This window comes from Electrophorus electricus, chromosome 15 (assembly GCF_013358815.1).
Source record: "Electrophorus electricus isolate fEleEle1 chromosome 15, fEleEle1.pri, whole genome shotgun sequence".
In the NCBI taxonomy this organism is placed as follows: Eukaryota; Metazoa; Chordata; class Actinopteri; order Gymnotiformes; family Gymnotidae; genus Electrophorus; species Electrophorus electricus.
The window spans coordinates 33057-47131 of record NC_049549.1 but is presented as its reverse complement, the minus strand read 5'-3'; the positions used below and the strand labels follow the sequence as shown (position 1 = coordinate 47131).

The window sequence follows — 14075 nt, the reverse complement described above, 5'->3', positions numbered from 1 at the left end:
AATACCAACCACCTTTTGCTGTCATTACTACTTTATTGCAAAACACTGTTGGAAGATAAAATTATTCTTTTTCAAGCTGACATCAGTGTAAGGTTGCACTGTGCATGAAGTTTGGAAACACCTGCATTTTTCCTAGAAATGTGTTGTACAATCAGTTCTCATTTTTGATTCGCCTCAGTCTACTTGGAAAGTGAACCGAATGCTCTTGCCTGTCATGGAATTAGTATTGCAGTTCCAGTTACACTCATATACACCCCTTTTCTAATGCCAACACATATAGATGTAGGTATGGCTTCCAGAAAGACACAGTGAACACAATGAAGTGACTATCTAGACATTAAACATGGACTTTTGTTGGGAAGTCTTATAGGTTCTGTTAAAGTACTTCATTCCTGTCAGCTTTCAGTAAGTCCTAAAAGCAAAACCAGAAGCTGGAGTTTCCTGATCTGTTGCCATCTAGGTCAGAATTTGCTGCTGATCCACTCGTTTCTCTTCTCTTTTTTTCTCCGTTCATATTCTAACGTTTGTCCAGACACGCTGTCCGTCACGCTTTATGGCTTGGTCTTATGTCCCATTGCAGCATTACTTAATGATATCTCCTCATTCCTAGTACCCAACCGTCTTATACCCTCTACATGAATATCACTCCTCACTGTCAAAAAATAAATATATAAATGAAAGAATGTCTGTTTCATCACTACTGGGGTTACTATGAATATAAAAGGGTAAAGAATCTGCTGAGCTCTAAATATTGAATACTATAAGATGTAAATTACAATCACTGGCAATGCTTTGCATTACAACAATACTGTTACAGTGTAACTGTCACATTAGAGTGTAATATACTGAGTAACAATCAAAACAGACCATAAGTACATACAGAATAAGTACACATTTATAGTTACATAATTACTCACTATATTACACTAATTAATCATATGCACACACTGCAACAGACCTTCTGTGAGGTAAAGGGATACTATACTTACATGTTTGACTTAAATATCTTTTAATTTACAGCGTTGGAAATTACGCAACAAGAAAAGGAAATTACGCAACAAAAGAAATGTGTATATGCTGCCACCTAGTGGTTACAATTTTCAAGTAATTTTGCTGATATCTTTTGTGATACAAATCATTGACAAAAGGTTAATCCAGCAGACATAGGACGTTCACCTGAAATGATTTACTTTACATGCAGTAAATTGTTATAATAAAATTGTTCAAAAATAGAAGTACACGACTACTTTAACAACCATGAATCTCAGTTCAGGTTTAAGACGGTAATGTAACGTAAGCCCGAGTCCCGCACGGCGTGGAGCAGGACGCACAGACTCCCTCGACATTGTGACACATTTAATAGCGCAACATGTAACAGAAAACGGTGGGACTCAGACATAACATTAACAGAGAACATAAACACACTTAACCCTAACAACATCGATTGCAACATGAACACAGTCTAGACAAACATGGATACTAACATAAGCTTTGACTGGCAAACAATCAATGACCAACAGTGAGGGACGCACTGACAGGGTTTTAAATAGACTAACAATTAACCCCGTACAGGTGCGTGTCATCACGGGGGTGTGGCCACAAATAAGCGTGAACCCCCCCTTGCAGGTCGTACCACGTGACTGGGTGGGGGTGGGGGGGGGGGGGGGCGGCGTCTCGTGACGGGTGATGGGACCAGAATTCCTTTTAACTTTCCTGTTGAGCTATAGGTGCTATCCATGGTCCTGACTGGTTGACCACATAATCCTGAGGTCTGAAAGAATGAAAATTAAATGTAACATTATGAAAATTGTATTTAAGAAAAAACTGGCTGTTCTTTCTATATTGCTAAATAATATTTAAGGCGAGCCAGACTTTCTATGTCATCGCGCTTGACTGCTCACCCACTGTAGCCTTCTAGTTAAATCCAAATTAATGATGTTTTTGTAGGGCCAATATGTTCAAATCTGGCATTTTTATTTAGGAGTTATGCCATGGTGCATAGGGCACTTCCTCCTCTGGACATGGCCTTCACCTCATAGCCACATGCACACACATTTCTTTGCCCAATTATATTTAGGCATTTGTCATTTTCCCCCCAGAAAAACACCATATCATCTAGCCTGCTTGAGGGTTGGGGGTTAGCACCACATCCGCCCACCCCTTTTAATGGAAGATTTAGCCAAACTCTTCTTTTTATGATCCCAGATGGGTAATTGCTCAGGAAATCCCTCTTCACTGCACTTCTAGATCAAGCTGTCTGACATTTAATGCAGACTTACACTTTGGGGATTGGCCTTTGAACCTCTAGTTCCTGCTGTTCTGCTGAGCCACAATACACAGCCTATAACTTTATCATGTTTGATAATCTCAAGAGAATGATCCCACCATGAAAAAGCATGGAAATAGAAAACATTTCAGGCAACAAGACATATGGGACTGCTTTTTTTAAACAGACACGGAGCCTCTGATGTCCAGACAGTTGTGGGCTGCAGCTTCCATTACTAAGTGCATTTCAGTGGGCTCAAATCTGAGAAAGCTGCAAGCTTTCAGGGCAGTGAACACAAATGTGCTGATGATCACAATTATTTCTGCCTTCTGTTTTGTTTCTACCCAGCCTTCCCTGGTGACACCCTCTTGAAGATCATTTATCACAGTCAAAGTCATAACTGTAGCGCTGAGTAAGAAAATGTCTGGTTGCTTTCCATATAATCCACTTTTGCATATCTCTCACTGTCCATGCATCTGTCTGTCTGTCTGTCTGTCTGTCTGTCTGTCTCCAGCAGATGGGGGAGCCCATGGTAAATAAACACAATTGCGCCTCAACAACTTGTTCAGTAACTACACAAGCACACTGTGGCCAGTGAAAAATCTTTAAAGTCACACTCCAGAGATAACACTCTCCCAGATAATCCACATGGCGATGAAGTTTCAGGCATTTCATAGCAAAACAAATGTTCCTTACAGTGACTTAAAATGTGCAGCTGGGCCCAAATAGTGTAATTTAATACAGAGGAATCTGCCATAAGGGTTGTGAGCTACACCTGGTGTAAACACAAGTACCCTGTATGTTATATGTTCCACTTTAGTGGTCCGATTAAAGCATTCTGTTAATACTTGACATGCTGCCTGTTCTCTGCACGACAATAGTTAATTATATATGGCACTGACTCTGACTCTATCAAGATGTCATGGTTTTCCCTTCAGCCCTGTGATTCCCATGTCATCCACACCATGTGGTTGTGTTTGTTTTGGTTGGTTTCTGTCTCCACCCTCTTTACGTGTTATGTTTTACCCAGCCCCATTATGCTTACCTGTTTCTAACCATTATTAAGTTATGTATTTCACAATGTTGTATACCTGTCTATGCTTAAGTTTCAAGTTTGGTTTATTTGCCATTTACATAGTCATACACGATATAACTTGCAGTGAAATGGTTTGAGAGTGCTCTGTCCAAACTGAGGAAAGAAACAGGGGTGTATAAGGAAATATATATATATAATAATACAAAAATTATATAACAATGTATGTACAGTATATGTATAATATGTATATATACACAGTGTACATATGCATGTATGTGTATGTACACAATGTACAATTCCAGTTTACAAATTTACAGTCACGTGGTGGTGGTCCCCACAGTTTATCAGTTGTCCTGATTCAGGGCCTGAATGGCCTGTGGGAAGAAGCTCCTCTTCAGTCTCTCTATAGTGGCCTTCAGGGAGCGAAAGCGCTTCCCTGACCTCAACAGAGAGAAGAGCCTATTGTTGGGATGGGTGGGGTCCTTCACAATCCTCCTGGCCTTGGTCTGGCACTGCTTGTAATAGATGGTCTGCAGGTCAGGAAGTTCCGTATGAGTGATGCGCTCTGCTGAATGCACCACCCTCTGGAGTGCTTCTCTGTCCTGCTTGGTGCTGTTCTCAATCCAGACTGTGATGTTCCCCGTGAGGATGCTCTCGATAGTGCAGGTGTGGAAGTTCCGCAGTACCTTGGAGGGCAGTCTGAAGTCTCTTAGGCATCTGAGATGGTATAGAGATGCTGACGAGCCTTCTTTGCCAGGGAGTTGGTGTGGCAGGACCAGGACAGGTCCTGCAAGATGTGAACTCCAAGGTACCTGAAACTGTTTACTCTCTCCACCGTGGTTCCATTGATCCTCACAGGTTGGTAGTGCCACTCCTGCTTCTTGCTGCAATGCACAATCAGCTCCTTTGTCTTGCCTACGTTTAGGAGGAGATTATTTCCCTGGCAACCAGTTTTCCAGGTGTTTAATCTCCTGCAGGTAGGCCCTCTCATCGTTGTCCGAGATCAGGCCCATGACAACGGTATCGTCAGCAAATTTGACAATGATGGTGGAGCTGGAAGTGGCTCTGCAGTCATAGGTGTACAGTAAGTAGAGCAGGGGGCTTAGGACACAACCCTGAGGAGGTCCAGTGCTGAGGGTGAGGGTGGATGAGACACAGTTGCCCACCTGTACTGATTGTGGTCTGTCTGTTAGGAAGTTGGAGATCCAGTCGCACTGGATTGAGAATTATTCATCATACATGTGATTACTTCATGGTTATTCTAAGTGTTCTTTGTTTTTTCATTATATTGCTCAGTTACTAAGTTGTTCTACTGTCCTTTTGGCTGGTGGAATGTTCTTTTGATTAGTTTGATTACTAAACATCCACATTTGTGAATATGGCAGGTGTGGATTGACGCATATCTCACCTCAAACAAACAGAACTATGATGGACTCAGTAGCATTCATATACACTCAAAAAAAAAAAGGCCAAACCCCAAATTGAACAATATTAAGCTTTTAATTTTATATCAAAACATTTAAATCCTTTTGTGATCGTATCTTTGTGTACTAGAAGACAATGCAAATAAATATTATTGCTTCCAGCTTATTCCCCCATCAGTTCACTGCAGCTATGAGCTGTGGTGAGCTACTTGTGGTGCACATCTCAGGAATACATTTTTTAGCTCTTACTAATTTTTTGACCAGGATTCATTATTATGCAGTGCTCCATGTATTTTATGTATCACGCTGCTCAGTTTACTTCTGAACCCCAGTGCATCCAATTTGTTTTATCCCTGCTTACTGCTGAGGCAGGTTCCTGGGGAACAGCTTTGTGGGATTGTCAAGATCCCTCCTTATGGGACCATACTCTGCTTCTGGAAGAGATCCAGGCACCCAGCTTATCGAACTCCATCAAGGGAGACGTTCCGTAGTGGATTCTGCTAGGGAGTTCCATACCATCACCGCAGGCAGTGGGTGGAGCGAGACTGCTTTGAGGACTGTATTTCGGACGGGTCTCCAGACAGATTTACAAGTCGAACTCGTTTGTGAGGGAGAGTCAACTAACCTTTCGGATTTCATTCAGCTGGCTATCACCATCGACAATTTGCATACCGAATGTATTCCTCTATGCATACCGATTCTTATTCTTTATTCTTATTGTCTCTCCTGGCTTTTGACCTCTGATTCCTACCCAGGCTATGACTCGTTCCTAGCCCCTTGGGTTATTTTGGCCTGCTGATTTATACTGTGGACATTACCCTCGTCTCTCCTCAGCCAAACTCCCCAGCGCTGACCACTACCTTTACCTATCCACCTCGCACTGATTCCTGCTAGTATCAATAATCTCTTGCACTTGGATCCTCACTTACCTGTGTCTTGGAATTCGTTACAGTATGGAAACGCTAGTGGAACACTAAGTCATCATTTTCTGATATTCTGCTTACCATTATTTTGTGATTTTGGTCAGAGTTCTCTCGTAATGGTATCAGAAGCTGGTATACAAGCTTCTGGTAGGTGCCCTAATAACTTCAGCTGGTTCAGCCTAGTTTCAGGCAGCATACATGCAGAATTGTCGGCACAGCAGGAAACTGCCAGTCATGTCCCTTTGCTTCCTCCAGGACAGTTATTTACTGGGAGTCCTTGTCTTGTCCGAGAAAATGAGTTTCCTTTCTTTCATCTTTCTGTGCTGTACATGGTTATTCTGGACATATCATGTTCCACTAAAGGTCTTCCAGATGTTGTTGGTAAATCCCCAGACAATCACACAGAGAACCTTGATTTGTCTGTTTATGGGCAGGGCCTGCTCTTTCCTTTTAGCATGGATGACCGTTTCACAAGCACCATGGACACCAGAGGAATGATCTGAGGGATGATGTGGGAGCTGTGGGACATGGTCTGTGGTGCGGTGTGAGAGGCACTGGGGATGGATGCAAAAGACGAGGGCCTCCTCTGATGTGGTCACCCCCCCCCCCCCCCACTCCAACATTCTGATCTCACTCCTCACCCCACTGCCGTTCTAATTGCACAGTGATTTCAGAGAGATTATGAATTATTTGTGCTTTTAAATATAATGCAATATGTAGTATTTTATGATAAAAATGTATTTGTATATAAAAATATATGCAAAGTTAATACTTTACATTGCATAGCTACTGTTATGTTGGACCCCACACCTCTACTACCCTAGTATCACATGCACCCTATGCCTCTACTCCTCTTGCAGTGGAGACCACTGTGTTCACTAGGAAGATGTCTCATGCTGTGTTCTACCCGGCCTGTCTGCCAGGATACCACTTGATGCCTCAATCAGTTCAAGAGATTAATAATAGACTTCAGTATAAGACATATGGCAGGTTTAAGGAGTATAGATGGTCACCCCACACTGCGTAAGGTGACCATCTATACTGTCCCAGCGTCTTATGGACACTATACCGCAATTCTCCTAATGTCTTATGGATCCTATACCTCTACTCCCCTACTGTCTTATGAACCCTATACCTCTTCTCTCCTAGTGTCTTATTGACACTATACTTCAACTTTCCTAGTGTATTATGGACCCTATACCTCTACTCCCCTAGTGTCTTATGGACCCTATACCTCTACTCCCCTAGTGTCTTATGGATCCTATGCCTCTACTCCCCTAGTGTCTTATGGATCCTATGCCTCTACTTCCTTAGTGTCTTATGGATCCTATGCCTCTACTCCCCTAGTGTCTTATGGATCCTATGCCTCTACTCCCCTAGTGTCTTATGGATCCTATACCTCTACTCCCCTAGTGTCTTATGGACCCTATACCTCTACTCCCCTAGTCTCTTATGGATCCTATACCTCTACTCCCCTAGTGTCTTATGGACCCTATACCTCTACTCCCCTAGTGTCTTATGAACCCTATACCTCTACTCCCCTAGTATTTTATGGATCCTATACCTCTACGCCCCTAGTGTCTTATGGACCCTATACCTCTACTCCCCTAGTGTCTTATGGATCCTATGCCTCTACTCCCATAGTGTTTTATGGACCCTATACCTCTACTCCCCTAGTGTCTTATGGATCCTATACCTCTACTCCCCTAGTGTGTTATGGACCCTATACCTCTACTCCCCTAGTGTTTTATGGATCCTATACCTCTACACCCCTAGTGTCTTATGGACCCTATACCTCTACTCCCCTAGTGTCTCATGGATCCTATGCCTCTACTCCCCTAGTGTCTTATGGATCCTATACCTCTACTCCCCTAGTGTCTTATGGACCCTATACCTCTACTCCCCTAGTCTCTTATGGATCCTATACCTCTACTCCCCTAGTGTCTTATGGACCCTATACCTCTACTCCCCTAGTGTCTTATGAACCCTATACCTCTACTCCCCTAGTATTTTATGGATCCTATACCTCTACGCCCCTAGTGTCTTATGGACCCTATACCTCTACTCCCCTAGTGTCTTATGGATCCTATGCCTCTACTCCCATAGTGTTTTATGGACCCTATACCTCTACTCCCCTAGTGTCTTATGGATCCTATACCTCTACTCCCCTAGTGTGTTATGGACCCTATACCTCTACTCCCCTAGTGTTTTATGGATCCTATACCTCTACACCCCTAGTGTCTTATGGACCCTATACCTCTACTCCCCTAGTGTCTCATGGATCCTATGCCTCTACTCCCGTAGTGTTTTATGGACCCTATACCTCTACTCCCCTAGTGTCTTATGGATCCTATACCTCTACTCCCCTAGTGTGTTATGGACCCTATACCTCTACTCCCCTAGTGTTTTATGGATCCTATACCTCTACACCCCTAGTGTCTTATGGACCCTATACCTCTACTCCCCTAGTGTCTCATGGATCCTATGCCTCTACTCCCCTAGTGTCTTATGGATCCTATACCTCTACTCTCCTAGTGTCTTATGGATCCTATACCTCTACTCTCCTAGTGTCTTATGGATCCTATACCTCTACTCCCCCAGTGTTTCATGGATCCTATACCTCTACTCCCCTAGTGTCTTATGGACCCTATACCTCTACTCTCCTAGTGTCTTATTGACACTATACTTCAACTTTCCTAGTGTATTATGGACCCTATACCTCTACTCCCCTAGTGTCTTATGGACCCTATACCTCTACTCTCCTAGTGTCTTATTGACACTATACTTCAACTTTCCTAGTGTATTATGGACCCTATACCTCTACTCCCCTAGTGTCTTATGGATCCTATGCCTCTACTCCCCTAGTGTCTTATGGATCCTATGCCTCTACTTCCTTAGTGTCTTATGGATCCTATGCCTCTACTCCCCTAGTGTCTTATGGATCCTATGCCTCTACTCCCCTAGTGTCTTATGGATCCTATACCTCTACTCCCCTAGTGTCTTATGCACCCTATACCTCTACTCCCCTAGTCTCTTATGGATCCTATACCTCTACTCCCCTAGTGTCTTATGGACCCTATACCTCTACTCCCCTAGTGTCTTATGGACCCTATACCTCTACTCCTCTAGTGTTTTATGGATCCTATACCTCTACGCCCCTAGTGTCTTATGGACCCTATACCTCTACTCCCCTAGTGTCTTATGGATCCTATGCCTCTACTCCCATAGTGTTTTATGGACCCTATACCTCTACTCCCCTAGTGTCTTATGGATCCTATACCTCTACTCCCCTAGTGTGTTATGGACCCTATACCTCTACTCCCCTAGTGTTTTATGGATCCTATACCTCTACGCCCCTAGTGTCTTATGGACCCTATACCTCTACTCCCCTAGTGTCTCATGGATCCTATGCCTCTACTCCCGTAGTGTTTTATGGACCCTATACCTCTACTCCCCTAGTGTCTTATGGATCCTATACCTCTACTCCCCTAGTGTCTTATGGATCCTATACCTCTACTCTCCTAGTGTCTTATGGATCCTATACCTCTACTCTCCTAGTGTCTTATGGATCCTATACCTCTACTCCCCCAGTGTTTCATGGATCCTATACCTCTACTCCCCTAGTGTCTTATGGATCCTATATCTCTACTCCCCTAGTGTCTTATTGACACTATACTTCAACTTTCCTAGTGTATTATGGACCCTATACCTCTACTCTTCTAGTGTCTTATAGATCTTATATCTCTACTCCCCTAATGTCGCAGTGATCCTGCACATCTTGTCCTCACTACATAATGCATTTATTTTCTGAATTTTACACAGGAGACATGTTATACTTAACTCTGATCTCTCAAGTTGTAGCAGTGATCCAGTATCATATAGTCACATTCTGAGAAAATAAACACCAACCCTGTACTTTGTCAGTGCTACTTTTACAATCGACATTGTGATCTACTGAAATGATCATTGACATTACAGATCAATTAACCTATCAATTTCAGATTTCATACCAATTCTCCATACTTGATTTTTAGTTTAACATGCAACACTCTGCTACAAACTACTATTACCACAGACTGAATTTTATGAAAACCACGACTCATCCATCTTAGTCTCTAATAATACTTTATTTTGCATATATAGTCCATGTCAAAAACATTTCATTGGATATTAAAAACTATTTTATTAGCACAATTTTTAACAATCCAACATGTGCCTCTGACACAAAGAACATTTTCAAACATTCACAAATTTAACTACCATTTTTGACTTCAGTCTTTTATGTAAATAATAAATGTCAGTGAGCACAGTATCTTTGATAAATTTTAATGATGTTTTGTGTTTGTCATGAAGAGAAGAATGGTCTTTTGTTAATTATGAGGCTGTCGACCTGTCATTGTTAACTGTCTGTTGATGTTCCTCTGAAGCAGAAGTCTCAATAGCTGTGTCTACCTGCTGCTCGGCCAACATGTCAGCCAGCTTCATACCAAACAAAGAACTGTGTGTCTTTGCTTCCACCTGGTGGTGAAGAGACAGACATGACAAGAAGAAACAAGGATTTTTACACATTATATGTTCTTGGCGACAACATGCTATTGTGTTGAGAACAACGACAGAATGTCGGTTGGACATCTCTAAGCTCAATAAAACCATAAAGTAGCAATTAGCTGGAGTGTACAATATACATCAGCACTGTGCCTACTTAATGTGGTAAACTAGCGGACAAAGTGAAAATCACAAATGCAAAGTCTTACAAATTAATATATAATAGACAGTACAGAGAGCACATTTTATTGTGCTGAATTTGAAATGGGTTAGAATGAAATGAAACTAAACGACAGAACATCAGCTTTAACTTGAAAGTATTTATATCTACATCAAATAAACAATCACTTTACATTTGTCTGAACATCCTTAAAGGGGAACACGTCACAGATTTGTATCCTTTTCTCACACGGCACTGAATGATGACAAGCTAAGAAGAATGCAGCAGACAATACACTCACAGCAAGGCCACCTTTCCTCCTGAGCATGACGCCCTCGGCGAAGAGTGCCTTGCCCGTTTCCTCCATCAGAAGCTCTGGCGCCACATCCCCCTTGCTCTCCAATGCACTGTACTTATCCACAAACCTGTATGAAGGTAGCATGCACAACAGTCACATTCTGCTGTCGCTGTTTAAAAAGTAGGTCATTGATATACACTCAAGCAAAGACGTGCTGTCTGCCAGCCACCAAGTGAAAATCTTTCACTTCTGTGCTGTGAGGGTGTCTGTTTTTATATGTCCTCTCCCCTCTCTACAGTTTTCCCTCTGGAGTCTGTCTCTCTCCAGAGGCTTCCCTGAGCGATTCAAGTCCTGCCTGTTTTCTGGTTTTGTTTGGGAAGTTTTGGTTTGCATTTTCCCCAGTGCATAAGGGGTTGCCATTTCTTCCCCGGGCGTGCTTTGTTCTCCCTTTTTTCCACGCTTGGCGTGGTGTTTAGTTTTTCTTTTTGTTTTACCTGACCCAAGCTCTAACTGTTCGGCACACGGGCCCACCATTGTTAGAGCGTGGTTGCTCACCCAGTAGGCTGTTGGTATCATCACCCAGCTGAGCTCGGTTTGAGACCACCTTACACTTCCCCAGCATGAGATCGTTCAAACTGTTCCCACATGTTACAACTCCACTTTGCACATGTCACAGAGGACCCTGGAAACACAGCTCCTCTGAATGTGTGTGCAGGAGAATAAAGGAAGTTTACATATCCAACTGCAGAGCAATGGAATATCATCTACAATCTGATTGACACATCAGGCCCTATCGAAAAAGGGACTCTTGAGATGAGCAACGCCCATGCCTTCGTCTCCTGCATCACCCCAAGCACTGTGGTGCTGAAGATGCTGCTTTAGGCGGAGGGCCCCGCTACTACGGGGATCGAATGAGGCAGAGCTTGGAGAAAATATTTTCCAAGATAGAGGAAACCAAATCTTTGGTGCTGGCAACCCTCCTGGATCCTTGATGCATGGGCCATGTCTTTGCAGCTTAGGACACACTGAACAAGGCAAAACAATGAGTAAAAGAGGAGCAAGCCATATCCTCAGAGTCTGAACAACAAGTCAATACAGGAAATCAAGGATTAGATCCTAAATGCATAAGGGGGGATGAATAGGAACCCTCTGGTCTTGTTGACAATGTACACACACACACACACACAATCCTGCTGAGGAAGAGAGGGAAGACATCTCTGACCACTGGCACGTGGTCACCCTCCTCTGTCCACAGAAAAAAAATAATTCAGTGAGGGTGAGAACAATTATAAGATGACAAAGTCTCAATGGAGAAAAATCAGAAACATTTTGCTTCCTACATTGTGACTTGCAGCTCTTGAACAATGACTAGAGACTGACTAACAACAAACATACGCCAACAGAATATTCAGTGAGGGTGTGGCTATTCATAGCAAATGATGAACAGGTTCAGTGGAGAAAAAGCAGAGAAATATGTTTCCGACATTGCAACATGCAGCTCTTAAACTGTGACAAGAAACTGTCTAACAACAAAAAGATGCTAACAATATTCAGTGAGGATGTGGCCATTCATAACAAGATGATAAACATTTCCTGCATAACAACTTGCTTCTCTTAGCAGGATCTCTAAGCAAAAAGAGACATGTAATTCTCTAACACTGCCTATTTATTTTGCATTTGTGCAAGCATGTACAATGCTGTTACCTGTTCACAAAAGCTGCTAAGTTCACTAAACCTTGTATTTTTATTCATAAAACAAATTAGTTGTTTTTGTATGTTTTATTTAAAATAAGTAGAATGCAGATCTAAACAAAGACAATGCACTTTTTTTTTCAAATATTTTTCTTTGTTCCAGTGAATAACACGGTGTTAAATAAGTATTCATTGGGATCAAAACCAAAGATGTGGCTGTGTGGCTCTGTGCACCAACATTGTTTATTTATGTGCATTAACACCATTTAGCTTTTATCCAAAGCGACTTACAATCATGGCTGAGTACAACTTGAGTAATTGAGGCTTAAGGGTCTTGCTCAAGGGCCCAACAGTGACAAATGTTCCTAACTGCAGTAGCAGCTTTTTTTCCCAATTCAACTCCCCCCCCTTTAGGTTCTTGATTGGAAATGTATTTAGTTAATTTTATTTAATTAAAACCAGACAATAACAGTCTTAAAAATTCATTTACGTTCAGCAGTTTTGTATCTCATCTATTATTTATTATTAACTTTTTGTATTTCATCAGGTGCAAAAACATTTGCCTACATATCAGCCATTGTCGCCATGCTCCTTAAACATTGGCCACTGTAAAACCCATATCTGTTGACCACCATTTGGAACCACAACACATTTCATAACCAGTACTTATTGATACCTTATCAAATGGGTACCATGAGGTCCAGAGAGAGCAGTGAAGATGTATTAATCGCATCATACCTCTGGCATGTCGACACAAACTTGGTATTTGTGAGATCAAACACTTTCGGTCCGCTTCCATACAGCTCAAAGAATTTCCTAAAATCAAGACCAAACAGAAGTTTATTTATTTATTTAACTGATGACTTGTCCCTATAAGGTTGTTATTTGACACATTTCTGACACATGTATGTGAAACCAAGCAAACCAAGATCGCTCTTACGCTCGTATTTCATCTTCCTTGTAAAGGATTTCTGGCACCGTGTCCTTGGCGTCCATCCTCACTATCCTCACCGGCCTCACGTACACCGGCTCTCTCAAGGGGGGGAAAGCGGCGTAAACGTCAAACCAAACGGGCTTCTCTGTCTGCTGGAGCACCCCGGACCGCATCAGATCTCGAACCCTTGGCAATGCCAAAAAAGGGAAGAAAAGGGACCAACACAACATCCTCAGATCTGACACAAATATACGCCATGTCACTTAAGCTCTTACCATGGCATGGTTTCTAGACGGTTAAATGCACCAGTAACGTAGCCAGCAGTTGCTCTGGCTATCGAAAACAAGAGCATTTTGAAAATAATTATTAATTATTACTTATTTACTACCGGACCAACTAACGTGTGTAAGCACAGTAGCTAAGCAACAAGCTAACGGCTAGGTTAAACACAAAGAGCCACGTACCGGGTAAAAACTGTGCCGAATTTCTCCAGCCGACTGCCAGCCATTGTGCGCCCACGGATTTATCGCAACTTCTGTTCCTTTAGTTTGTTCGTTCAACAACGTATTTGGCTAAATGAGACTGTAAATCTGTAACATGGTCACAAAACTCTGAAGACACAGTGAGTCCTCGGTTCAGCAGCTACTTCCTGTGGAACTACGGCAGCTCCTAACGGCCAAATGGTCCCGCGGCGTTTAAGATAAACACAAAAAGAGCGCCACACCATATTGATATATACATATTCATTTTTGTATTGAGTTACATACATTAACGCCTTAAAAATCAGATACAAAGCA

The 14075-nt window shown here is 42.3% G+C and overlaps 1 protein-coding gene across 1 annotated transcript; it reads right to left on the bottom strand.

The window, feature by feature from the left end:
* Positions 1-9817: 9817 nt before the first annotated feature.
* On the bottom strand, positions 9818-13941 carry mrps23 (mitochondrial ribosomal protein S23). Its single transcript, XM_027025105.2, has 5 exons — positions 13743-13941; positions 13285-13464; positions 13083-13160; positions 10656-10779; positions 9818-10167 (listed from the first exon to the last, which is right to left on the bottom strand). Exons 1-5 carry the CDS (start codon positions 13784-13786, stop codon positions 10024-10026), a joined length of 570 nt encoding a protein of 189 aa, XP_026880906.2. The 5' UTR covers positions 13787-13941; the 3' UTR covers positions 9818-10023.
* Positions 13942-14075: the final 134 nt, after the last annotated feature.